At 40.7% G+C, this 27,969-nt stretch overlaps 1 protein-coding gene across 4 annotated transcripts in view; it reads left to right on the top strand.

Annotated features, from left to right (window-relative positions):
- Window positions 1-27,969, top strand: part of LOC146708760 (calcium-dependent secretion activator 1-like) — a 344,830-nt gene that overhangs the window by 166,817 nt on the left and 150,044 nt on the right. For all 4 annotated transcript variants that reach the window (XM_085455584.1, XM_085455583.1, XM_085455585.1 and 1 more), the window contains exons 10-11: window positions 267-375; window positions 1,146-1,358. In XM_085455584.1, the coding sequence (XP_085311710.1) occupies window positions 267-375; window positions 1,146-1,358 (322 nt within the window). The remainder of the gene's footprint in view (window positions 1-266; window positions 376-1,145; window positions 1,359-27,969) is intronic.

Here is a 27,969-nt window from a genome sequence, read left to right as displayed (position 1 = left end):
CACCGTCAGGGATGAGACAGCCATTTTAAGTGGCTGTATCTGTATATACAGTGGGAATAAAACCATCTAAAAGGAAAATTCCAGACCTTTATATTGGCCAGTCTCCACCACTCATTATATGTTATGTGGTCATGTGAAGAAATATTCCTTTGTTGACAGGAGTCTACTGTACATTAATTGACACTTGAGGAGGATTTGGATTTCCTGTGTTCAACTCTTAGCATGTTCTGATAACTGAATATTTCCTCTCATTGTGACTGGTGTAGGTAAGTCAGTACACCTTTGCCATGTGCAGCTACAGAGAGAAGAAGGCCGAGCCTGTAGAACTCCTTCAGCTGGAGGGCTACACGGTGGACTATACTGACCCCCAGCCAGGTAACGTTGCAAACACACACAGCGGCACAGTGGATGATAACATGCAATGTCCAAGGACTAATTTCACAGTTTGACTTCCAAATTGGCTGACATACCCATAGTCCCAAGGTCACGTTGCCTGATTAGATCCAAACTCTGCATGACTGAAAACTCCAACAGTGTTCACTTAGGTCTGTGGAGCCAAAGATAAGTCTCAGAAATATTGATGGATTTATCCGTGGATATGAAAGGAAAATCATGGTTTTATTTGCACATAAAACAAATAGAATTCACATAATTCCAAGTGTTCAGAATCAGAATCAGAAAGACTTTATTTATCCCTAAGGGGCAATTAAGATACAACAGAGCAGCATGACATTGAAGATAGTGTTGCTCCACCTAGCTTCATTCTGAACAGAGGTCAGACCAACCCAACTAATTGTTGCTTTTGGTTTATGTTGGGAAGAGAAAGGGAGAAAACAGAAGTGAAAAAAGATACTTTGTCTATCCCATATCTGTGAAAAAAATAATAATAGTAATTAAAATTATGACAGTAATATCTGGGGCAGCATGATATTGAGGTGATTAACAAAAAGTCCTGGGTTTAAATCCAGGATCTGTCTGTGGCCTTTCTGTGTTTGCATGTAGTTTCTCTCCAGGTACTCCCCCTACAGTCCAAAGACATGCAGTTAGTGGGTTTAGGTTAATTGGGCTACTGGTAAATATTTGTAATCTTCTTATAATGTTAACTGGTTTCCACACCAAGTGTTCTTCCCTTGTTTATTTTTCAGGTCTCGACGGTGGCAGAACATTTTTCAATGCAGTAAAAGAGGGTGATACTGTGATCTTTGCCAGTGATGACGAGCAAGACCGTATCCTATGGGTGCAGGCAATGTACCGGGCCACTGGTCAGTCCCACAAGCCCGTCCCTCCGACCCAGGTCCAGAAACTCAACGCAAGGGGAGGCACAACACCACAGCTCGATGCACCTATATCTCAGTTCTGTAAGTTTTCAGCTCTCATATTTGTATTTGCCTTTAAGTTTTTAACAAATTCTTGGTCAAAAACAGGATTTCACGGTCCACTTTTTTTTTTTCATGATTTGATTTTCTGGCACTCATACTGGCTCTGTCAAGTTTCTTTTTTTAATCACTCAAATTCAAAGAGAGAGAGAGAGAGAGAGAGAGATGAGATGAGAAACAGATTTTATTTTGTGGGGTTTTTGGTCTTAGCTGCATCATGTCTTGTTCTGTCTTTGTCCTCACAGCATTATGCTTTCTAAACAACAAAATTATTACCTTTAGTCCATTTGGGTACTGTTTAGCTGCATGTTGCTTGGCTCTTTGTAAAAGTGTTGGTGGCTTTGCTGTGTGTCTTTATGTTTCTCTGTTCCTTTTTCCTTCTCTTCTCATCCTTTAAAACCCTGACCCTACTTTTAGCTGGATTAAGTGGTAAGTGCTTTTTCCCTTTTCTGTCTCCTTCTCATTTTTGTTGCTGATCACTCTTGCTGCTTTTAGAACGCAGTCTTCTTATCACGTTTCTGCAGGCTGAAATCAGATGATTTGCCTCTACTTTTGTGTTCACGTTTATTATCTTGAGGCAGTGGATGGATCAGGCTACAAGAATGTTGCACAACAGACCAGGTTTTGTATGTTTTTTATTGTTTGGTTTTAATGGAGATAAAAGTGTGTCTAGTTCTTAACAGGAATTGTATTAGTAGCCTTTTCATTACAGTACAAAAAAACCCTCCTAATGTGGACAACATTTGGATACTGTGCAAATATCCTCTGGCATAGCCATAAAAACATAGACAGATGTTGTAGTACACTGCATCATTTTGTGTTCTCCTCAGATCCTGGTTGCCTAGAAACAAGCAATAACAGAAGAAACAAAGATGTTGACTGTAAAAGATAATTGTGTTTTTTAACGTTATGCAAATTAGTTAGTACAGCTGGGGCCATGTCAGATTGGAGGGGGCGCAAATGAAAGCATAAATTAATTCATTCATGCAGAGTCTGTGCTAAAGACATGGTAGCAGAAGCAGTGAGTACATTTTTGTATGAGTTGAGAAAACATGCGTAAACACATCCATTATCATGTGTTTATGTTTGTACTACTTACGAGTTTTCTACAGATTTCCATTTCGATACAATTTACTGAATCCAGTCAGACTCACACTGGTGACATTGACCTGTTTTAGTATTATAACATTCAGTTGTTATGTGACGAGTGGCTAACATAAAGAAATGTCTCTAGAAATCTGGTAGTTTATTCCCAGCAACTAAAATGCACTTTATGAAGATCTAAGCAGTGTGCCATTCAAACTGACTGTGAAATATTCAACAGTTATCATTATACCAAACAACCTATAAACGAGTTACCTAATCAACAGGAAATAAAATGCATGTCAAAGTTTCAGAATTATACGCAGTCACAGTTGTGCCCAGAAGTTGACATACACTCATAATAAGCACAAGTGTCATGGTAATTTGGGGTTTAAAATGATTTGCTTGAACTGTTTGAATGGTTGGCTTAGTTGGAAGAGCAACCGACTCTTAATCTTAGTCTCATGGGTTCAAGTCTCTACTGTGGACAATGAAGTATTTCAAATAAGTGTACAAAAGTTACTTATGCACTATGCTAAGTTCTGGAATAAGACCCCAAACAAAACTGTTGCCCTCAGAATGAGAAAATCGGTTAGGATGTCCAGGAACCATCGAGGCTTGCCACTGATTTGAAACTGCTTGAACACCAGCTTCACTGTCCACAGGGAAGTAAGTTTTATGTGGCTATGGACTGAGATGGTGCCACACCAAGGAAGAATCAAGCTCCAGCTGCTCAAACGGAGAAAAGCGTTTTGATCAGAAAAGATGAAGATTGACCTATTTGGGCACAATGACGAGGAGTAAAGGTGCGATTTTTGGTGCAATGTTAATGGTAATATGCTCTGAGGCAGTTTTTCTGCCAGTGTTACTGGTACATTGCACAAAGTAAATAGCAGACAGAATAACGAAGATGAAGAAGGAGGTCTCTAACCTCACCTTAGATCAGCAGCTAGAAAGTTGAACCTTGGAAACAGCTGGGTGTTCCAACAGGACAATGATCCCCCCCCCCCCCGAAAAAAAAACAAACAGGTTCTGGAATGGATAAAGCAGGCTTACATTAAGGTTCTGAACCTTATGAGTCCCGAACTCAACCATAAAAATTAGTGGACTATTCTTAAAAGCCCGATCAACCAATTTAAATGAATTCTATCAGTATTTGATATTTATTTTTATTTTTTTATTTTTTTGCCTGTCCCGTTTGGCTCTTTTGCATCAGAATTATTGTCTAAAGGCGAAGAAAGAGGCCTAATGGATTTACTTTACCAAATAAACCATCCCAGCCTTGCCGTAATGGTCTATTCGATTCACCTTTTATTGTTTATTTTATTTTATTTTTACTTGTTAAATACGGGACAGATTTGACTGGGGAAAAGAAAGGGGAGAAAGAAAGAGGGAAAGAAAAGAAAAACAGCGGAGAAGAGGGACGGGGATAAAGGGCAAAAAACAAAAAACAACAAAATAAGCAGACAAAAAATCCATCTATCAATCACCTGGATCACCTGTTGGGAAAGAAAAAAGAGAAAACAAGCAGAAGAAAGAAAAAAGGAGCAATACAATAAACAACATCATGATGATCTATGGGAATGTAACAGTAAATACTAGATATTAAATATTATTGTGCAGCACATAAGATCAACAGAACACAGTGTGCTTTGAGGTAGGAGCCAAAAAGGGTGTAGTTTGTGTGTGTGAGCACCCGTGTGTACACCTGTGAGCATGGACGCGCTTGTTTTTTTAAAAGGTTCCTTCATGTAATGATCTGCTAGAGCAGGGGTGCCCAATCCCGGTCCTCGAGAGCTACCGTCCTGCAGCTTTTAGATGCATCCTTGTTCCCACACACCTGAATGAAATGAATGGCTTGTTATCAGGCCTTTGCCAATCATGATGGCATGCTGAAGAGGTCAAACCATTTGATTCAGCTGTGTTGGAGTAGGGATGCATCTAAAAGCTGCAGGATAGTAGCTCTCGAGGACTGGGATTGGGCACCCCTGTGCTAGAGGGTGTGGGGGGGCCACTGCCCCGTCCTCCAGGGCATGAAGCAGGTATGGAGGAGATCAAAACTCCAGACATCCAGAGGCCCCCAGAACACAAGAGACCAAGGAAGACCAACAGAGGGGCAGCCGCGCCACTGTCCCAGAAAGAGCTGAGGAGAGTCCCAGATGAGGGGATTCGATATTTGACCAGCCAAGAAGTCTGGTCAGATATCCAGCCACAATTATGCCAGAAGCTGATTGATGGCTACCCAAAAGCATCTGGTTGAGGCACAACTTGGTATGGGACACATAATCAAATATTAGTGGGGTGTTTGTCGATATGTTTAAGCCGTTCTATAGGATTTTGACCCTCTGAACTAGAGAAACTTCAAATTGAATTCAAACTTGTTCACTTACTTCTTATTTTAAAGTAATTACATATTTATGGTATACAATCATTCCACTCAGGAAAAAGAACAGTTCAAAGAAATAATTAAATGTCAAACTTACCACGATGTTCATGCCTGTAATGAAAAACTTATCACTACAACTTTCAGCCGTCCATGTCATGTCAAATAATCAAAGACACTGTAGTCTGCTAGGATGAGTGGGTATTATCCCACCACTGTATTTCACACGAGCCTTTGTGTATTAACTTATACACAAGCTCACATATATCACAGCATGTTCATTCGGTGCTTTATTCTAAGAATTACAATCATGTTGTCCACTGAATTTAAACCCTGAAGCAGGAGAGGCAGAGGGTAGGCTGATCCCTGTCCCCTCAGCTCCATGTAGACTTTACAGTTCTATATATAAAGATCCACAAACATTGATTCCTGTACTTTTATTTTTACAAATTTTCACAATCCTATTAAATTATTAAATATCAATATTATGGAAGTCATATTTTAGAGGGGTCTATCACCTCCAATAAGGTACATGCAATATAGTGGCAAGTTTCTTGTCTAACCCGTTTCACGATCACTGCAGTTCCCCTTAGTTTGACTATCATACAAATGTATGGTGTCGTTTTCATACATGGTAAAAAAAAGGGGTCTTCTCTTCTGCATGTACACATATTAGCTGTCAGTAAGCAGAAGCAGTTACGCCGCATTTAAATTTTCTAAGATACACAAATCTCAATAGTGTGATAAAGACATAAAAATACTGTTGGTAGGGTTTGTGAATTACTCATCGAATAGAAGTAATCTCAGCTGGCTGTCAGCACTGAAGCTTTCCAAATAGTAAATACCAATCTGACGTTAACGTTTCCTTTATCCTATTCTCCATCACTCCTCCTCTTCACCTTCTTTACTGCCTAGTAAAAAACAAGTTCTTTTTCCTTTGCGTTTTTGTTTCCAAGTTTGTTATGGAAACATTTACAAATCTGTGAATGTGGATTTTAAAATTGTCAACATGATTTTACAAGTGCTACAAAGAGCCATTATTTGTGGAATTTTAACTTAATTTCAATTTCATTTTAAATGAACAATAAGAATCTACAATTTCACTGTTACACAATCATTCTGTGAAAGGTCTACGTAGTGTTGAGAGGAATTTGAAGAACACTCTGCATTCAAAGTTTAGGTAGAATTGCACTAAAGTCAAATAAAATTTTCATCAGCAACGTATTTGTGTTTGTCCTCACAGACAAAATTATAATCTGTGGTTAGTAAGAAACTTTAAACAAAAGCCCTGTTATGGAACATTTAATCAGACACAAAAATAATTCTTCAGCAAGATTTCAATATAGCATAAAACAATTACCATTTTTAAAAAATTGGTTTGAGACCAATACACCTAATGAAGTGTAAGTAAATTTACTGAGCAAGTTGTTTCTGACACAACCACTGGATTCCCACTGAGTCCCAGCAGCTGGTAATTACCAAGGTATAAGTGCCAAACTATGAATAATACAGTGTGGTTACTGCACAATTAAACTGGGTAGCAATCAGTCAATGTTACCAAATAGCTATTTGCCAGTTCACACCTGGAACGGAGTAATGAATAATATAACATCTTGTCACCCCCCAGTGGAATTAGGTGGAGAAAACCAAGATCGGGTGTACTGGTGCAAAAACACAAATAAGAAAATTACATGTTAGTATTTAATCTCCGGTTTGTGAAAGATCATTTGCTGAGAAGTCCTTCCTTGCAGAATAATCTTTCATTCTCCTCACTTGCATTCACATTTTAATATGTTTCTCCATCCAGAAGAGTCAAGTTATGACATAGTCACAATCACAACACTGGTTTGTTTGGGGTTTTTTTTAAAATTTTTTTAGATCCAGCAACTTTTCTTGTACCTACTGGGAAACTGGAGAAAACAGCTTGTAACAAAGTTGTTCATTGGTGATATTAGCTAAGCTGTTTGAAATGCAAATATAAATGCTTGAAAACATGACAGGCAAATGAAGGATGTATTTAAAGGGTGCAGCAGATGACAAAAAGAACTTGCTTAGTATCATTACAAAAGCCTAACCTTGACATCTCAGCATTTGTCAATAACTTCAAATCCTGGAATGCCATTTGAGATTGTTCTGGCCCACATTAAACCCATATTTCTTTTTATTGCCTATAACTAAACAATGATTTTGTTTATGTTTACATTAGCTTTAGAATTAATTATAATTTACTGTCTTTATTAGTCTTGACAAATAACACAGAAAAAGATGCGGCAATGCCTAATATCTATAAACATTCACTGCCCTTCAACAGAATATTGAAAAAACGTGTTAAGTTTAATAATTACTTCCTCTGAACTGTCAGCATGTATATTAGACCCCATTAAATGAAGAATGAAAGAAGTCTCACTATTCATAAATAATTCTGTCTCCACATCCATCACTTGACCCGGTTGTCTGAGCTAATTATGGGCCAATGTCCAACCTTCATTTTATTTAAAAAATCTTGAAAGAGTTATTATAAAACAGCTGACAGATAATCTGCTGATTAATGGTTTATTTGAGGAGTTTCAATCAGGTTTCAGTATTCATCACAGTATAGACGTAATAGTGAAGGTTATGAATAATCCTCTTATGGACTATTTGGCAATGGATTCATCTCTATTGTCGTGTAATGCTGTGCTGCTGTCAGGTTTTGGACCCAATATGCAGGAATCGGGACAAGTTGAGACATGAAATGATTTTAACTTTATTGCTGATTACTTGCAGAAGATAACAGAGTACCAAAGCTGGAACCGGAGCAGAGCAAGCAAGGGAAGTGAAGGGAACGGAAAGGAAACACAGAGGAATACAGGAATACAAACAAACAAAGGGTTTAAATACACAAAAAGGAACAGGGCAAAGTGAAGACACCCGGAGAGAAACAGCTGAGCTGAATACACTTAATCACATAATGGAAACCAAAACTGAACACAATTCAGAGGACAAGAGACTATTACAATAAACAGGAAAAGCAGACAGAGACTATGACACACCAGCTTGACATAGACAAAGAGGGAAACAAACATGGAGACATGACTGACTCGGGAAAACGAGACAAACTACAGGGCACAGTGGGACAGGACAAAGAAAGGGACACAACTGGGGAAACAAAGGGAACAAGGGAAAAAGGGAGTTTTTCCTTCCCATGTTCATTAAGTGATTGCTCATACAGGGTGGTCTGATTGCTGGGGTTTTCTATCTATTATTAAACTGAATTGAGTTGAATATGCTTGTTGTCAGAAATATTTCAGGATTCAGATCCTGCACCAGTAATACATAAATGGCCTCAAAGCCACCCATCTTGTGTACTTGTGAATTGTTTTCTTTTGGCAGCTTGTTTATTTCCAAAAGGGGTTGCCACGGTGAATATTCACTTCAATTTTAAACTCAATTTTATTTATATAGCGCCAAATCACAACAACAGTTGCTTCAAGGTGCTTTATATTGTACATTAGATCGTACAATAATACATGCAGAGAAAAACCCAACAATCATATGACCCCCTATGAGCAGCACTTTGGCGAAAGTGGGAAGGAAAAACTCCCTTTTAACAGGTAGAAACCTCCAGCAGAACCAGGCTCAGGGAGGGGCGGGGCCATCTGCTGTGATTGGTTGGGGTGAGAGAAGGAAGACAGGATAAAGACATGCTGTGGAAGAGAGACAGAGGTTAATAACAGATATGATTCAGTGCAGAGAGGTCTGTTAACACATAGTGAGTGAGAAAGGTGAGTGGAAAGGAAAAACTCAATGCATCATGGGAATCCCCGCCAGCCTACGCCTATTGCAGCATAACTACGGGAGGATTCAGGGTCACCTGGTCCAGCCCTAACTATATGCTTTTTAAACCTAATCTTAAAAGTAGAGATAGAATAGATTTGCATCATTTGGCATGCATGCTGGATTGAGACTGTCACTGGTCAACATGTTAAAAAAACTTACCCTACTCTTCACTTTTCATATCACTTTAGAATGAAATACAGTCACTGAGGCCTGTACTGACAAGCAGGGGTTTGGGTTATCCAGATAACTTCAGGGTTAACCCGGATTCTCTGTACTATGAAGTTGGATCCCTTCTTACCAGGGTAAATCACCATAGTAAATTATGTTGTGAGATTAACCTGGTCAAGTAGGTCAAGTTCTAGATAAGAGATTAACAAGTATTAACTCAACACCTACTGTCCAATCAATTCTCCAGAATATAGCCAGAATATATCACCATTTCTGAAAGAACATCTGTGGGGAGAGTAGGTCATGTCTTTGTGTTCCCCTAATGAACATTAGTAATAAATAATATCGATTTACTTACTCTGTCTGCAGAGTTGTCAGACGGAGTGATTTTTTTTTTTTAAAAAAGAACCTTTATTTAATGTGGAACGGATGCTCCAAAGAAAAGTTAAAATTAACTTTAGTGGGTGAAGGGGGCCAGAAACTCTGGCTGCAGAACAGTTCTGGGGAGTGGCCTGTTACAGAGGCTTAACAAGGCTCAAAATCTGGGGCTGCTCATGAGGGCAAAGAAATGGAGAGAAGCTATCCCAGGCTATACAGGATGCCCTGTGCATGGGGCCCAGGATTCTCAAGTTTGCACAGTATTCTCAGGCAGCACAGAGTGGGCATACAGCTGACTGTGGAGGCAGGTCTTCAGCATGTGGCCAGGCTCCCCTCACCCTCAGAGCTGGGACTGTTCAGGGTACTCAGTCTCTGGGTTTGCTGTCTTGGCCTCAGTCTCTGGCTAACCTGGGTGGCAAGACTAGTGAGGAGCTTGCTTGGGTGGCTGTGCTGCTGCAAAAGTAATGAGGGCGGCTTTTGCGCAGGAGGTAGAGCAGGTCACCGACTGATCGGAAGGTTGGTGGTTCGATTCCTGGAAAATTAATTGGTAAATACTAACCCCAAGTTGCTCTCCGATCCATCCATCGGAGTGTGAATGTAGTTAGAAATAACGTATAGAGAAAGTGCTTGTGATTGGGTGAATGTTGTATACAGCACTTTGAGTATTCCGGGAGAGTAGAAAAGCGCTATATAAGAATCAGTCAAGTCACACCATAATGACTGAAACGAGTACCACTGGGCTGCGAAATCAGCTTAAATGAGAATACTTTTCAAAAGTTAAACTGCAGGAATGTCTTAAAGACATAAAGACCTGGATGGCCGCTAACTTTCTGCTTCTTAATTCAGATAAAACTGAGGTTATTGTACTCGGCCCTGAAAAGCTTAGAAATATGGTATCTAAGCAGATTCTTACTCTGGATGGCATTACCTTGGCCTCCAGTAACACTGTGAGGAACCTTGGAGTCATTTTTGACCAGGACATGTCCTTCAATGCACATATTAAACAAATATGTAAGACTGCTTTCTTCCATTTGTGCAACATCTCTAAAGTTAGAAATATCCTGTCTCAGAGTGACGCTGAAAAACTAGTTCATGCATTTATTACTTCCAGGCTGGACGACTGTAATTCATTATTATCAGGATGTCCTAAAAACTCCCTGAAAAGCCTTCAGCTAATCCAAAATGCTGCAGCAAGAGTCCTGACAGGGACTAGAAAGAGAGCAGATTTCTCCTGTTTTGGCTTCCTGTTAAATCCAGAATTGAATTCAAAATCCTGCTCCTCACAAACAAGGTCTTAAATAATCAGGCCCCATCTTATCTTAATGACCTTGTAGTACCATATCACCCTATTAGAGCACTTCGCTCTCACACTGCAGGCCTACTTGTTGTTCCTAGAGTATTTAAAAGTAGAATGGGAGGCAGAGCCTTCAGTTTTCAGGCCCCTCTTCTGTGGAACCAGCTTCCAGTTTGGATTCAGGAGACAGACACTATCTCTACTTTTAAGATTAGGCTTCAAACTTTCCTTTTTGCTAAAGCATATAGTTAGGGCTGGACCAGGTGACCCTGAATCCTCCCTTAGTTATGCTGCAATAGACATAGGCTGCCGGGGGATTCCCATGATGCATTGAGTTTTTCCTTTCCAGTCACCTTTCTCACTCCCTATGTGTTAACAGACCTCTCTGCATTGAATCATATCTGTTATTAACCTCTGTCTCTCTTCCACGGCATGTCTTTCATCCTGTTTTCCTTCTCTCACCCCAACCGGTCGCAGCAGATGGCCCCGCCCCTCCCTGAGCCTGGTTCTGCCGGAGGTTTCTTCCTGTTAAAAGGGAGTTTCTCCGTTTATTTATAGTTTATAGTTAATTGGAAAAAATTAACAAAAGAGGATACAACCAAAACTGAGAATTAGATTATGAAAAACAAAGTGAGATACAATACAAACTTAAAATGAACAAAGATGCAAAAGACATGACCCCTCTGGAGATTCTTTGATGTAACTTTATTTTTTTTAAATGATTTTATAGAACATGATATATTCCTACCCAGCCAACATGTATATAAAAAAACCAGGTGGGGCCTATATATACATAGGCCCCACCTGGTTTTTGCTCGGGCTGGATGGGTACCATGTGGGCATGGGCTCAAACTGGGCTTTTTGTATGGGGCCTACTTGGGTTTTCCACCTTGGTTAGACATGGGCAAACATAGTCATTTAAAGAAAAGCTGTTGTTGTGTGCCCCATATGGGGCAAAGTGAGGTAATCAATATATATTTTTATTACTGATGACACAGGTGGGGCCTACCTGGTCAAACTATATGGGTCACACAGGGGAAAATGCAAGTCAGACCCGGAAAACATGTCTATGTGGGCCCCAAATGGGTCATGTTAAGTTAACATGGGCATATATTTTACATGGGCTCAACATTGTTTAGTATATATGGGACCCACTTGGGTTTCTAACATTAAATCCATCTGGGTGGGCATCCAATGTAGGTCCTAGTTGGGTCAGTGATGGTAAATGTGTACATTGATCCAAAATGGTAGCACATGCTTATGTGAGGATTCTTCTTCTGTGAAGAGCCAGAGAAAGTGTTATTTGAATAAAGGAGGATTTATTCCAAACAAGCCCATCACAGATTGCACACAACCCAGGGAGTTCTGAAAGTCTGAAAGTCAAACTGTAAAAAGAAACTCAAAAGAAAGCATCAACATAACTCTCTTTTATAACCTGCAGACGGCACCCATGGGGTACCATTCTCTAACAAATCACCCTAACTTTAACATATTTGGCACAACCTCAGTCTATCACTTTTGCTATCCTTAGGTACAGTCAGATGTTCTTTACCCTTCATTTTTGACCCTCTCAGTATTTAACCTTGGCTAGCGAATGTACTCAAAGTCCACGTTGAGACCTCAGGATGTTATGTGTTATCAGACACTACAACCCAGCTGTCAAGTGAGACCATAGGAACTTGTTTTTGAACATTCAATGTTACTCAAAACACTCCGCACACTATTCCAAATAACTGGTTTAAAACTGGTTACGTTTTAATTTTAGATTTCATTTTAAGTACTTAATGTGAACTTTCAGCGCTCTGCATGGTAGGCTGCATGGTGAGGCTCAGATAAGATAAAATAAGGACTTCATGATTCTTCTTAGGTAAATTCACTTGTCACAGCGGCAATAATAAGTGATTAAAACGGACGCAAGAGTAGAAAAAAAGAAAAGCAAAAAATACAAATAAAAAACCTAAGATAAAAGTGAATTACACAGACAAAATCCAGATTTGGCATTTACTTGAGCAAATATACAGTTGAGGATTTTTAGTAGATCAGACACACTCTACTGTATTAGAGAAAAGACAGTTAGCTACATGGAAGTTGGAAGTTTTGGTTAATCAGATCCAGTAAAGCTCCTGAAGTATATTACTGATCTGTTAAAATGTTACTCTTCAAACTTGTGCCCTCAAATTATATAACCAGAAATAATTTACATTTTCTTTGAACTAGTGGAAAGGAGAGGGGATGGGGTCTTTCAAGCAGTCACACTTCAACTGTGAAACTCCCTTGTCTTTATGAAGTATTGACACTGTTGAAACTTTTCAAAAGCAGCCTAATGTTAGAAGAGCTTTTAGGTAAACTGTTTCTGTTGTTATTCTTCTTCTTATCATTATTATATATTTTATTAATTACATTTTTATTATGATGTTGATTTGGGTGACAAATATTATATATGAATTTTTTAAAACATATTGATCATCCCTATACTTAGGGCTGCACGATTTTGCATAAAATGAGAATCACGATTGTTTGGCTTAGAATTGAGATCACGATTCTCTCACGATTTTCTTTTCCAGTATAAATATTTATTGCACTTATTAACTGCACATCAACTTCGCAACAGTTGAAACTGAACATAAAAACAATAAATAAACATAAAAACAACAAATGTCTCACGTTTTGTTGTTGCCACAAAATGTTGTGCTGCTTGAAATTCCGTCTCCACCGTTGCTCGACACTGCGTGTACAGAGCAGGTAGTGCAACAACAGAAAAGTAGTTGCGGGACGGCACTGTGTAGCGTTTGTCTAGGGCATAGGTGTCAAACTCTGGCCCGCGGGCCAAATTTGGCCCGCAGCCTAATTACATTTGGCCCGCAAAGCCATACCAAATTATTATTAGAGCTGGCCTACTGGTATTATACAGCTAATACAGTGGGGCAAAAAAGTATTTAGTCAGCCACCGATTGTGCAAGTTCCCCCACCTAAAATGATGACAGAGGTCAGTAATTTGCACCAGAGCTACACTTCAACTGTGAGAGACAGAATGTGACAAAAAAAAAAAATCCATGAATCCACATGGTAGGATTTGTAAAGAATTTATTCGTAAATCAGGGTGGAAAATAAGTATTTGGTCAATAACAAAAATACAACTCAATACTTTGTAACATAACCTTTGTTGGCAATAACAGAGGTCAAACGTTTACTATAGATCTTTACCAGGTTTGCACACACAGTAGCTGGTATTTTGGCCCATTCCTCCATGCAGATCTTCTCGAGAGCAGTGATGTTTTGGGGCTGTCGCCGAGCAACACGGACTTTCAACTCCCGCCACAGATTTTCTATGGGGTTGAGGTCTGGAGACTGCTAGGCCACTCCAGGACTTTCAAATGCTTCTTACGGAGCCACTCCTTTGTTGCCCGGGCGGTGTGTTTTGGATCATTGTCATGTTGGAAGACCCAGCCTCGTTTCATCTTCAAAGTTCTCACTGATGGAAGGAGGTTTTGGCTCAAAATCTCACGATACATGGCCCCATTCATTCTGTCCTTAACACGGATCAGTCGTCCTGTCCCCTTGGCAGAAAAACAGCCCCATAGCATGATGTTTCCACCCCCATGCTTCACAGTAGGTATGGTGTTCTTGGGATGCAACTCAGTATTCTTCTTCCTCCAAACACGACGAGTTGAGTTTATACCAAAAAGTTCTACTTTGGTTTCATCTGACCACATGACATTCTCCCAATCCTCTGCTGTATCATCCATGTGCTCTCTGGCAAACTTCAGACGGGCCTGGACATGCACTGGCTTCAGCAGCGGAACACGTCTGGCACTGCGGGATTTGATTCCCTGCCGTTGTAGTGTGTTACTGATGGTGACCTTTGTTACTTTGGTCCCAGCTCTCTGCAGGTCATTCACCAGGTCCCCCCGTGTGGTTCTGGGATCTTTGCTCACCGTTCTCATGATCATTTTGACCCCACGGGATGAGATCTTGCGTGGAGCCCCAGATCGAGGGAGATTATCAGTGGTCTTGTATGTCTTCCATTTTCTGATGATTGCTCCCACAGTTGATTTTTTCACACCAAGCTGCTTGCCTATTGTAGATTCACTCTTCCCAGTCTGGTGCAGGTCTACAATACTTTTCCTGGTGTCCTTCAAAAGCTCTTTGGTCTTGGCCATGGCGGAGTTTGGAGTCTGACTGTTTGAGGCTGTGGACAGGTGTCTTTTATACAGATGATGAGTTCAAACAGGTGCCATTCATACAGGTAACGAGTGGGGGACAGAAAAGCTTCTTACAGAAGACGTTACAGGTCTGTGAGAGCCAGAGATTTTCCTTGTTTGAGGTGACCAAATACTTATTTTCCACCCTGATTTACGAATAAATTCTTTACAAATCCTACCATGTGGATTCATGGATTTTTTTTCACATTCTGTCTCTCACAGTTGAAGTGTACCTCTGGTGCAAATTACTGACCTCTGTCATCATTTTAGGTGGGGGAACTTGCACAATCGGTGGCTGACTAAATACTTTTTTGCCCCACTGTATATATATTCTTTAGTATTAAGCTTTGCTTGTTCCATATTCAGTTTTTCAGCAAAACTTGTTTGAGTCCATAAGAAGAGATTCATTCTTAAATCTGGAGGAAGATTTTTTTTTTCAATAAATATTAATGTTAGCCCGCGACCTTGTTCCAGTTTTGAATTTTGGCCCACTGTGTATTTGAGTTTGACACCCCTGGTCTAGGGTGTTGATCGTTTTCCTAAATCCCTCGTTTCGCACAGTGTTGATGGGAGCCATATCTTTGGTCAGGTGATAAGTGATAGCCTCCGTAATTTCTTTGTGCCTGCGGGAGTTCGACGTGAAGCGCTGTATAAGGTTCTCGTTATTGATGTTTGGGTGGTTGACCGGGACGGATTTTCTCTTGTCACTTTCTCGTCATCCCTGACGTGGTCTCCGATGTTTTTTCCTGCTAATTTTAGCATCACACGGCACAGCTTCTGTACCACGTGGTATAAGGCTCCGCCCTTGTCATTTGTTGAGCAGGAAGAGGGAGCGCTTGTTTTCATGCAGATTACGTCCCGGATCAAAATGCGGTACAATCGTCGTCTTTTTTTTTTTTTAATCGTTGTCATTTGGAAATGAGATTGCACGTAAGTATGAATCGAGATCGCGATTTTCTAACGATTAATCGTGCAGCCCTACCTATACTTAATAAAAAACTTAAAAATAAAATTGTTCTTTTAAATTTGTGCATTGTTTGACTGTTAAATTGTTTGTATCAGGTGTAAAATGACTTTTTAAATAAAGTTGTTTTTAATGTGAGCAGCTCCCATCGCGTCGTTTAAAATGAGGGAGGAGCAGATTGCACCGCGTAGCAACTACTCTTTGCGGTCTTTCGTCAGTTGCAGCCTTTTTTCTCACTGGTGTTTGAGAACATGGAGGACAAAAGGATACCAAAGAATCGAAAACTATGACAAAGGTAAATACTGAAAGTTTGATAAGTTTTTATCATTGGTTATTTTAGTTACTTTCTATAGTTGTCCTAAACAGTATAAGGGGGATAAGCATAACATCTTTAGCTAGTTTTAGTGGATTCCCGCTCAGGTAACTCGGCCATTATGGATTACCCAGTAAACAAAATGGCTGAACAGTATGTTAAATGTTTGAACATGAGCTAGTTATACCATGTCACGTAAGATACATGTGCAGTGTAGCAAGCTCACCTTATAGTGGTGTAAAACATGAGGCGTATGAGGTGATTGTTTAAATTTGAAAACCACTAGGGACCACTTTTTACTATGTCACCAATTGTTTACTTATAGGAAATTTAGGATTTATATCTGTCAAGTCACTTGTTCTGGCATAAGTCACCATTTTGATATATCTTCCTGTGACTTTAAAGTCTGTCAGCTAGTTAGATACATTTTGCACTGCTAGTGTTTGCTGCTTGAATTAGTCAGTTAACCATATAAACACATGCAGTGCCTTTCAAACTTTTAATTACACTGTTCATTTTGTGCATTAGTAAGAGAATATTTTATATTAAATTATCCTGGGAAAAAATGAAAATGTTTGTATTTTTTTCTCATGCACTTTCTTTCATTTCCTTATCACGTTTAAATTCCTTATCACAAACACCATCTTTGACAAGTAAGTAACTTTCATATTATTTGTATTACTTATTAGCCATATTCAATAACTTGCACAGATTATTTTGAAAAGTGATGGTCTTTGGGGCATCCTTGAAAGTAGTGCATTACTTAATTTTATTGTATTTTTTACTGGTAATCAGTATATATATATATATATATATATATATATATATATATATATATATATATATATATATATATATTTAAATTTCTATCTTGTATGCTAACAATAATGCCAACAGTGTTCTCTTCACTTGTCCCACAACTCTGACAGTTTTGGTCCTCTGCTGCCCCGCAATTGGCTGATTTCCATCTGAGCTACTACTGTCAACTGCATTAAACTGATTTTACATCGCCTTGTTATTCTAATCTTTATCTGCGTTTTGGACTCCAAACACTCACACTTGCTGAGAGCAAGTGTGAGCTCACAAGAGTGTAAGGCGTGTAGTTCAATAAAGTGATTGATGTGTTCACTAGCTGATTTCAATAAACCGGTAACTTATAAAATCTATATTTTATAGGAAGTACATTACTGATTAAAGTGGTAATAAACACAGTAACCAATAAAAATTTAAATTTCCTGTTATAAATAAAAATATTGCTGTGAGCTTGGTTTTCTAACAGCAGGTGTGAACATCTACAGTCTTTCAGCTCTGGTAAAGATTTAAAAATAAAGGCATTAAATAACATAACATTAAACACTAAATGAGTTTGATGGTGTTGACTGCAGCAGCTCAATGTTAATCAGCTGATAGTGATGGAAGCAGATGAGCGTTTTTCATCATGGTTGTTGGAGTTGTGTAATATGCTGGTATTGATATGATCAAAAATGAACTGAGTTGTTTCGTATTCTATAGAAATTGTACATCTAATTAATAACAAGGCTTTCTGCTGATGTTATCAATTAAAAATTTATTGTTTTATTTTTAAGCAACAACTTTTTAGCATGCAATCACGCCATGCCATACAGGACAGATTTGTAAACCGTGCGTACAAAAACAGACTATTTTACAAAATTGCTCATTCAACAAATGTAAATCACAGCAGATTTTTTTGTTGTAGGTGCACTGTCACAACTAGAAATGTGGGAGGAAAAATTGAAGGCAGAACAGGAAAATGCATGGAAATAACAATTTTCCTTTAAGCACGTCAGTAAAGGTAGATCCGGATACTTGATAACTGTTGGTATAGGTATGAATCTCCACTATCACAGGTTTTAATTGGGAGGCAACATGCAGATATACAGGAGGACTATAAACAGCAATTCCCATTGCATACAACTCTTTTAGAAAATACCAACAACACTGATCATTTATCACTTGCTGGTCTACAGACTTTACAGTGTGGATGGATGGAAAATCTCCACTCTGGCTGAAGTGGTGCTACAAACAACTCTGCGCTCAGGTTTCCTGGCTGTGTGTGGATTTAAACTTACACATCCAAATTTTGACCCTATTGTTCTTCCTTTCAGCTGATTGGTCAATTTCATGTCAATCACAAATTTAACAATCCAATCAGAGAACATCTCCAAAAGTTGATTGTGTTCATCTGGATGTAGCATTTTCAGTGGGAGAAAATGCTGAAAACGCTACCTCCACATGAACAGAATCAACTTCTGGAGATTTACTTACCTGGATGATTGAGCATGCATCAAGACAATCAAGAACAGATAGGTTTGGCTGCTTTACGGCGCTTCAGGTCCTGGAAGAATAAATTCCCGTTTACATACCAGAGTAGCATTTTCCTTCATCACCACGAAGGAAAACAGTCTGTGCGTATCCGAGTTCAGTGGTTTTTGTGTCACAGGGCTTATAATATGTGTAAAAATCTGGCCAGGGACCATCACATCACACTGCTACCATATTTTTCTGTTGCTATCATGTTTCTTTTCTGAGATGTTGTTACTTTTATGACAGATGTAACGAGAAATCTTCCAGAAAGTTAAATTTATTATTCTAATCAAATGTTTGATTCTGATAACAGATAAAGATTTTTTTTACTTTTCTTCTGCTTTGATAGTTTATACAAATTTTGGGCAATTCCTGTTTATTTGAAACCTTTAGCCCCCAAAAAGTTGTCAGCGACAGGTTTTTCCAAACCTGTCTCGTCAAACCTGAGCTCTACCAGGCGCCCAACATGCCTGGACTTTTAGAAGAAAAGAAGTGTCCAAAAATAAACCACAGGGTCAAATACTTGATTTCGTTCAGTGTTTTAGAGTTATTAATTCGAATTGACTAATTTAAATCTTTTATTCATGTACATTTTGATCGCCTTTAGTAAAAATGGCAAAATTTCAATTTCTTTTTTTTTTGTCTCTTATTAATCCCTGATTACACTCATATAGTATACAGTAGAGGAAAAAAAACTACCAGATGTCATGTACTGGCTGTGTGGAGGCAGGAGAAGACCCAAACGCAAAACTCACGGAGACTGGAACTGAACTCAAAAATGCTGCTTTATTGCAGAAGTGCAAAATAACAGAACAAAACCGGGAATATAAACTAAAGACCGAGGGAACAGAAAGCCACACAGGTTTGGGGAAGAGACATTGACGACGCGACACTGACCTGATGGAGACATGCACATAAATACACAGAGGGTTAACGAGGGAAGTGGGAGCACACGGGGAACACAGCTGACACAGATAATCATAACGAGACAGGGCAGGAGTAACACAACATGACGCATACTGACGAGAGACTGTCAAAGTAAAACAGGAAGTACACGGAGGTTCAGACAGGAGGAGAGAGAGCACAGGGAGAACACAGACATAACAGGCTGGGGAAAACATGGAATAAAACACAAGGAGAGACGAGGGCTCACAGATACACAGGGGCACACAGGAGGTAACCAAATAAGGAACATCTTAACTAAATAACCCAGGAACCAAGGCATAAATAGGGAACAAAATACAAAAAACACACAAAAACTAAGAATACTGTGCCAACATGGCCCAGGACCATGACACCAGATGTGTAAAGTAGTAGTAATGCTGAAAAAAGCGAAAAAAGCACACACACTCACAGCTGATTTTATGACACTTTTACAGCTAAAACAATATATAATTCCGGTTATCCTGCGTATCATTATGGGGGATGAAGGGTTAAGGAACTGCAATTAATTTTTATAGTTTAGCTTGTGTTTACAACCATATTTTTTGTTATCACCACACAGTAAACATTAACCAATATGTAAAGCGTCCATGTATCCTCCATTCTTGGTCCATTATCTTAAGCTTAGGCGGCCCCCTGCGACCCAATCCGGTACTAAGTAGAAAGGCCCAGACTTCACTCTCTCCAGGCACTTGGCCCAGCTCCTCCGGGGAAATCCCAAGGCATTCCCAGGCCAGCTGAGAAACATAGTCCCTCTAGCATGTCCTGGGTGTTCCTCTGGGTCTCTTCCTGGTGGGAGGTGCCCAAAACACCTCCCCAGGGAGGCATCCTAACCAGATGCCAGTATCTAATCTGTCCTTTTTGTATGTTCCCCTCAGGTTCCCATGGTAGCAGATACAGGGGGAACAAGTGTTGACGATGCCACAAGAAAGATGATGAAATTCCTCATATCACCTGAGCTGGCTGTGGAGTACAACATGCTTGGCCGACATGGGGAAAAAAAGTTCAGGGATTTGCATCTTTTTAATGTTGTGTATGGTAAGTTAGTTTCACTTGAGACATTTGAACTTTAGAAAAATAAACTTTTTTAATAAAGTGTTTGAAAGTGCAACTGAGATTGGTTATCATGCAATTTTTATATATTTTTTGAGGCAATAAAGTGAAATAAACATTGTTCTTTGCAAATCATCACCAAATGAAGTAAGCTAAGGTTAACTTTACTTTGGCTTTCCCATTTTTCTTCTTCATTTGCAGAGGCACTGAAGAAAATATTGAACATCAAAAGTCAACTTGCAAGAAGCAGAGAAGGCTCTGTCCAAGTGGTTCACTGGAGCTAAAGACAGAGGAGGACTGAGGGATGCAAGGGTACAAAATAGACTTACGGCTATGTAAAAAAACAAAACAGAAACCCTGCTGATTCAAGATAAGCTTTTGAGTCTTCCATCTGACCTTTCCCCCATGTTGCTTCAGTTCCAAATATCTAAGGAATTTTGATGTAGTTTGACATTTCTAGTTTTTCAAAAGTTTACGCACTTTGGACAAAATAAAAAAAATGTGAAAAATGTTGTTTTGTGTATCCTCGTGATTTTTGTAATAGTTATATTTACAATGGATGGTTACAATGGTTACAATGGTTAATGGTTATATTTTTGTTTGCAGTCAGCTTTAATATATTTGGTGTCTTTGTGTCACAGAACCCGTATTGGCCGTCTGTTAAATTGATTTGGTGACTGTTTTACTACATGGGGCCCACCCGGTGCCAGAAATGAGCCAATTCAAACTAGAAGTGAAATGCAACTACAGAACCCACTGATAATGCCATTCCAACTTTTTAGCTCACGTTGTCCTCATGTTGTACCCACTAAGAACTTGAAAGATGGGGCCCGGGTGGGTCTCTGTGTACTTTGCTCAGTTGGGGCCCATTTAGTTCCCAGATTTTACCAATGTAACACCGAGATAGGCTAAAAAGTGGGTTTTAAGTGGGATTGTCCGTGGGTTCCATAATGGCCCCATTTTATAAGCCCATGTGGTACCCACATGGTATCCACAAAAAAACTTGAAAAATTGAAAATTAAAAAAAGCGGAATCGGCTGTTCAAAACCCCACAAGGCTGCCCGCTGGGATTGAATCGAGTGGTGATATGTCTGTGAAGGTTCTCAGTCATCCAGGTCACCACATCTGGTGTATGCTGTACAGTGCAGCGAGGAATGCTCAGACCTCTACATTGGAGAGACCAAACAGCCACTTCACAAGCGGATGGCACGACACAGAAGAGCCACCTCCACAGGACAAGACTCAGCAGTCCATCTGCATCTTAAGGATAAAGGACACTCTTTCGAGGATGCCAATGTTCACATTTTGGACAGAGAGGACAGATGGTTTGAAAGAGGAGTGAAAGAAGCCATCTATGTCCACTGTGAGCGACCATCTTTGAACAGAGGCGGGGTTTACGACACCAACTCTCTGCCATCTATAATCCAGTTTTGAGATCCCTTCCCAGACGCCTTAACGCCCACTCACATCCTGGGCCATTTGACCTCAGGAATTCGCATGATAAGGTGGGGCCAGGTTTCACAATGAACACACCCGAAACTCTGGCTGATTGGGACCCACGCCCAGTTTCCCACCTTGGCTCAGGCGATTAGAGGATCATCAGGGGGTCCTTTTGTCCCTCTGTGAGGGGTTACTCCCACTAGGTTTATATCTGGGACTCTCCACCATTTGACCTTAGAACTGAAGAAGCTTCTTGGATGAGAGGTGAAACGTCTTCAAGTAACTTAAAGAAGTCCAGACGCTTTTCTTTGAAAGCTCCTTTGACAATCGAGTGGTGAGTTCTCAAAATGGGCTCACTGAGCGCAGCACGAATAAGATCTTGGAGAAGCTTACGGCTGCTGTGAACACTCAGAATAAAACCTCTGAGCAAAATTTGATTACATCTTGGAGAAGCTCACTGTGGCCGTGAGTTCTCAGAATCTGCTCTTTGAGCACAAGAAGGACAACATCACAGAACGTAAGTTTGATAACATCATGGAGAAGTTTGCGGCTCTCCAACAGGAGATTGAGAGACCAGTGTCAGACTGTTAGAACAGCTTTGAAATTCATATGAGTTGTTCGCACTAAAGTAAAAACCATCATCACTTCATGCGGCTACCACTTCGGCGCCAGCTGTGATCTCAAGGCTGGAGCTGAACAACAACTCCCTGATAACAGACTGTGCTTAGACTGTTCTTCCTATCCTACGCAAGGCCACCTGGGTTGGCTGGAAGACTGTTTACTTAGCCTGGCAGGGTGAAGGACACTGTCTCAGCTGAACTCTGGACACGCACACACACACATACACTGATACACACGGATCCCCCCTCCCTTTCCAAAAGCCTTCGATGCTTGTGCCCTCCCGGGGAAGATGGCGGTCGACTGGACCAGCGCAGACATGCTGCAGGACCGGATGCGCTGCCTACACCGGCTCTCTCTTACCCTTTACCCGCCCCTGTTGCTTACCTTGTGTTTCTATGGTGTATTGATAGTCATGTGCTTTTTGTACTGAGGTGTTTTTTCTGTTATCAAACTGTTCTCCCACTAGGAGCTCAGTCTGAGTGGAGTTTTTTTGTCCTCCTCTCACCTCATGTTATGTATTTTCGTTGTTTTTTTCCTGTCAGCCTACCTTTCTGACATGTCTTCCCAATGTGCTGTTTGTGTAAGTTTGGTCAGAAGGTTCCTTTGTAAGTGCGCATGCGCCATTAGCGTGCAGCCTGCTGTAACCCTAATTTCCTTTGGGATTAATAAAGTATTCTGATTCTGATTTTGATATAAGTGGCACTGTAGAGCAGTTTAGAAACGCCCTTGTCTGAATCCAATAAAATACATAACTTTTCACTGGACCTGAGACATATGCAAAATCTATGGGTTTTTGAGCATGTTAAGGATCCCAAATTCCAATACATTTGCCTGATAATATGAACTGAACAATTACAATACAGCTTTTGCGCTGTTAGTGCTTGTGCCCTAATAAGAAGTGGAACAGATGCAATAGGGCCTTCACACTTTTAGTGCCTGCGCCCTAATTAGCAGTTACTAACAGCAATTAACTAAGGTTAAGAGTGGCAACAACAACAGTGCTCACTGACAGAAAAGTTAAGAATATTTTTAACAACTCACGTCAGTGTCACTGTCATCTGTGAGAAGTGAGCTTTACTGGCTCATCAACTTGTATCAGACTCCTTTCAAAAAGTTTTATTTCCTCTTCAAAACTAAATAAAGATAGATGCTTCTCACCCAGCATTGACAGCTGAGGTAAACAAACAGGAAGATGGACAACAACCTACAAGCTCTTACTGGTCACTTTGCAGTCTGAGTACATTCACTACAGATTAACCGTGCCCTGAGTTTTTGAGGTTAATCTAGGATATTTTAAAATATTTAAGTGATCATTAATTCCCCGTAGCCATTATTTATTTCCTAATTCATTGCTTAAGTTTTGATATTATTCAAAGATTTTAAAATATACTGTGTACAAAATGTACAGTAGTAGAGACATGCCCACCAGCTACGACCGTTATAGGGCATATTCTAAGTTTATTGTTTTTGATCTCTCTTGGCTGAACTGTTAAGACCTATTAATTAAATAATATTTATGTGAAGTCACTTTAAAAAAAAACATTACACAGTTGAGATAATCAAAAATTAACAGCAGATTTTTATAACTAGAAACGGTAGAGACAGATTTCACCTGTTCTCATTTATACTGAGAGAAGAGTGGATCTCCTGAAGTCCATTATGAGTTCTTTTGTTTTAAGAACATTCAGCTTCAAGTTGTTTTCTGTTGTCTACCTCCGCCCTGTATGCTGTCTAAATTATATATGCTGTCTTAATTACGCCTTATTATTTGTATCTTAGCTCAGTCATTCTTGATCACCCTAGGCGTCGTCTTCCATTTTGACCTCGGGACTTCCAAACCATATTCGGCACAGATGTTCCTGTACACTATGCCGGCCACTTGGTTATGGCGTGCCATGTATGCCCTGCCTGCTAGCATCTTGCACCCTGCTGTTATGTGCTGGATTGTCTCTGGGGCATCTTTACACAGCCTGCACATGGGGTCTTGCCTCATGTGATAGACCCCAGCCTCTATGGATCTTGTACTGACAGCTTTTTCTTGTGTTGCCATGATTAGTGCATCTGTACTGTCTTTCAGTCCAGCTTTGTCCAGCCACTGGTAGGACTTCTGGGTATTAGCCACCTCCTCTATCTGCTGGTGGTACATACCGTGCAAGGGCCTGTCCTTCCATGATGGTTCCTCCTCTTCCTCCTCTTTCTTGGGTTTCTGCTGCCTGAGGTATTCACTGAGCACTCGGTCAGTTGGGGCCATCTTCCCAATGTATTCTTGGATGTTCGTTGTCTCATCCTGGACTGTGGTGCTGACACTCACCAGTCCCCGGCCCCCTTCCTTCTGCTTAGCATACAGCCTTAAGGTGCTGGATTTGGGGTGAAACCCTCCATGCATGGTCAGGAGTTTACTAGTCTTGATGTCAGTGGCTTCTGTCTCCCCCTTTGGCCAAGTTATTATCCCAGCAGGGTACCTGATCACGGTACCTCTGCAGGTACTTGGTCGTTGCAGATGTCCTAGTGGCCCCAGGTACTTGTAGCTGTCCTCTATGTCTGTAATGTTGCCTTCTGGTAGTTCAATCCCCTCAATTCTGACTACTTCCCTCTCTTCATCATCATCCGACTACACTTCTCCAGTCCGAACGACATTCCAATGTCATTGCTGTATAGCCTGGTAGTGTGGATCAGTGAATCGATGTCTCGTTCACTCTTGGCATACAGCTTGATGCCATCCATGTAGAGGAGGCTGCTGACAACTGCTCCATTTCGTAGTCGGTATCCGTAGCCAGTCTTGTTAATGATCTCACTAAGGGGGTTCAGGCCTATGCAGAACAGCATTGGGGACAGAGCATCTCCTTGGTAGATCCTGCACTTGATGCTGACTTGTGCTATTGGCTTGAAGTTGGCCTCTAGTGTTGTACGGCACATCCCCATTGAGTTCCTGGTGAAGGCTCTTAGGGTCCTGTTTATATTGTAATCAATCCAGGCAGTGCACAGGTTGGTCAGTCTGGTCTTGCAGTCTCGGGCGACTGCTCGGTCTAACACGTAGCTGGTGTTTTGCACCTCTGATGTTCTTGCCAGTTCCTTTCAGTGCCCCACTCATGTATTGAGCCATTCGCTTGTTCATCTTTCAGGCATCAAGAGGGCCAACGTGTTGTGCTGTCATCTTCCATATTGAGTTGATTGGTTCTGCTGCCTGTCTCTCCCAGATCAACTGCCCATTTGCGCTAGGGATGGGTATCGTTTAGCTTTTATCCAATACTGGTGCCAAACCGGTAGTTTTTTAATGGTGCTGGTGCTTAAACGGTGCTCGAACCGGTGCTTAAAGAATGGAGAACACAAACTTTGTCCAAAAACCTCTCATGTTTAGCTGTTTTCCACTTTTTCTTTGGTCATTTTAGCCTTTTTGGCCAGGGTGAAGGGAGTATCTGCCATCAAACAAGAAGACAGCCGCATGTAACTACGACGGTGTTTGCTAGTTCACCTTACATGCATTAATGTAATAACGTGGTTAGCCTACTCAACGTAAATTACACACGAACAACATTAAGCTACTCACGCAGAGAAGAACGGCTGCTGCTGCCATCATCCATCATCATTTCTGCTACACTGGCAGGGCTAGGGGCCAGGACTCTCCCCTCGTGTTTTTGGGGGATGTTGCTAACTCCGGTCCGATAACAGGCACCACACCCGCAGTAGATGTGCTCGGTGTGAGCTAGCAAGCTATCAAATACGGTGCATTTCTCAACTTTTAAAAAAAACGCTATGCGTCGCCAGGTCTTTCATCAGATTTGAGGTGTTACCTCCTTTGCACAGTATCACAGTATCAGCTTAAAGCACTTGTTGCAGGCTGCTGAGTTTGCATCTTTTGCTGTGAAGTACAGCCAGAATTTTGACTGCTTCGCCTGGGGCATTTTTAATCTGTAGCTCTGCTCTAAAAGAACGTACGTACCTAGGCCCACCTACTATCTTTGGAAAGATAAAATGATTGGCTAGAATCCAAAGTGTATGACATCTTAGGAAAAAAAGCACTGAAATAAAGCACTGAAACGTGCAATGCTTTTCGGTCTGGTTACTACTGTTTATGTCAGAACCGGTGCCATAATGGCATAATGGCCGGTACCCATCCCTTATTTGCGCGTGTGTGAAGTTAACTCTACTTGGACAAACTGCTCGAAACAGGGATTTGAGTCATTGTGTACTTCAGATGGGTTAATAAAGACATTAAATTAAAAACTTTTAATCAGATTAATCATAGTGATAGATTAATATATGTTGTAGAGGACATATATATATAAACACCCAGCACGCCCCTGCGGGCGGTTTATCTTTTTTTTTTTTTTTTTAAATGACATCAGAAACAGCAGTATGCGACATTACGTGATGGCAGAGCTTCAGTTCATCCTTTGTCTTTTTTTTTTTTTTTTTTTTTTTTAATAAATAGGACAGGGGGAATGAATGAGAGAAAGAGGGGGAGAGAAAGAAAGAAAACCAAAGGGGAGAAGAGACGGTGAGAAGGGGGGGAAGAGAGAGAGAAAAAAAAAAGAACTCCTGGGTCACCTGTATGGAGAAAAAACACAAACAAACAAAAAAAACAAACAGAGGAGACAGCAAACAACAAAGAGCAACATAATAATAGAGAAAACAAAGCACCATCACAATAAACTAGCTAGTCATAGATATCAATATTTACTAAATAATAAACGATATTGTGCAGCACGCAAGATAGACAGCGCACAGTGTGCTTTGAGGCAGCAGCCAAGAAAGCTTTAGTCCGCGTCTGTGAATACCCATGTGTGCATACCTGTGTGGATCAGCATGCTTGCATTCCAAAGGTTTCTCCATGTAATGATCTGCTAGGGAGTGTGGGGGGGCCACAGCCCCGTCCTCCAGGGTGTGAAGCGGGTATGGAGGAGATCAAAACTCCAGACATCCAGAGGCCCCCAGAACACAAGAGACCATGGAAGACCAACAGAGGGGCAGCCGCGCCACTGTTCCAGTAAGAGCTGAGGAGAGTCCCAGATGAGGGCTCGTCGGGGCGGGCGGTTTATCCTTCAAGCTCGGGTCCTCTACCAGAGGCCTGGGAGCTTGAGGGTCCTGCGCAGTATCTTAGCTGTTCCCAGGACTGCGCTCTTCTGGACAGAGATCTCCGATATATATATATATATATATATATATATATATATATATATATACACACACATATCAGTGGCAGATATCCAAGAAAGGGTCTCCAGTATGAAGAGTTTGACGGCACCAGGGCCCGACATGGTTCACGCCTACTGGCTAAAGAAGCTGACTGCACTCCACGAGCGTCTGGCAGCACAAATGAACCAGCTGCTAGTTAACGAGAGACACCCGGAATGGCTAACCAAAGGTCGGACGGTCCTGATCCCCAAGGACCCCAAGAAGGGACCGGTCCCCTCCAACTACCGACCAATAACCTGCCTCAGTACTACATAGAAGCTCCTGTCAGGCATCATATCGGCTAAGATGAACAGGCACATGGGTCAATACATGAGTGGGGCACTGAAAGGAATTGGCAAGAATACCAGAGGCGCAAAACACCAGCTACTGGTAGACAGAACAGTCAGCCGAGACTGCAAGACCAGACTGACCA

This window comes from Copadichromis virginalis, linkage group LG5, assembly GCF_057382275.1.
Source record: "Copadichromis virginalis isolate Kocher_CV1m ecotype Utaka linkage group LG5, C_Virginalis_male_GT1.1, whole genome shotgun sequence".
In the NCBI taxonomy this organism is placed as follows: Eukaryota; Metazoa; Chordata; class Actinopteri; order Cichliformes; family Cichlidae; genus Copadichromis; species Copadichromis virginalis.
The sequence above is the reverse complement of the archived record's forward strand: the minus strand, read 5'-3'. Positions and strand labels throughout refer to the sequence as shown.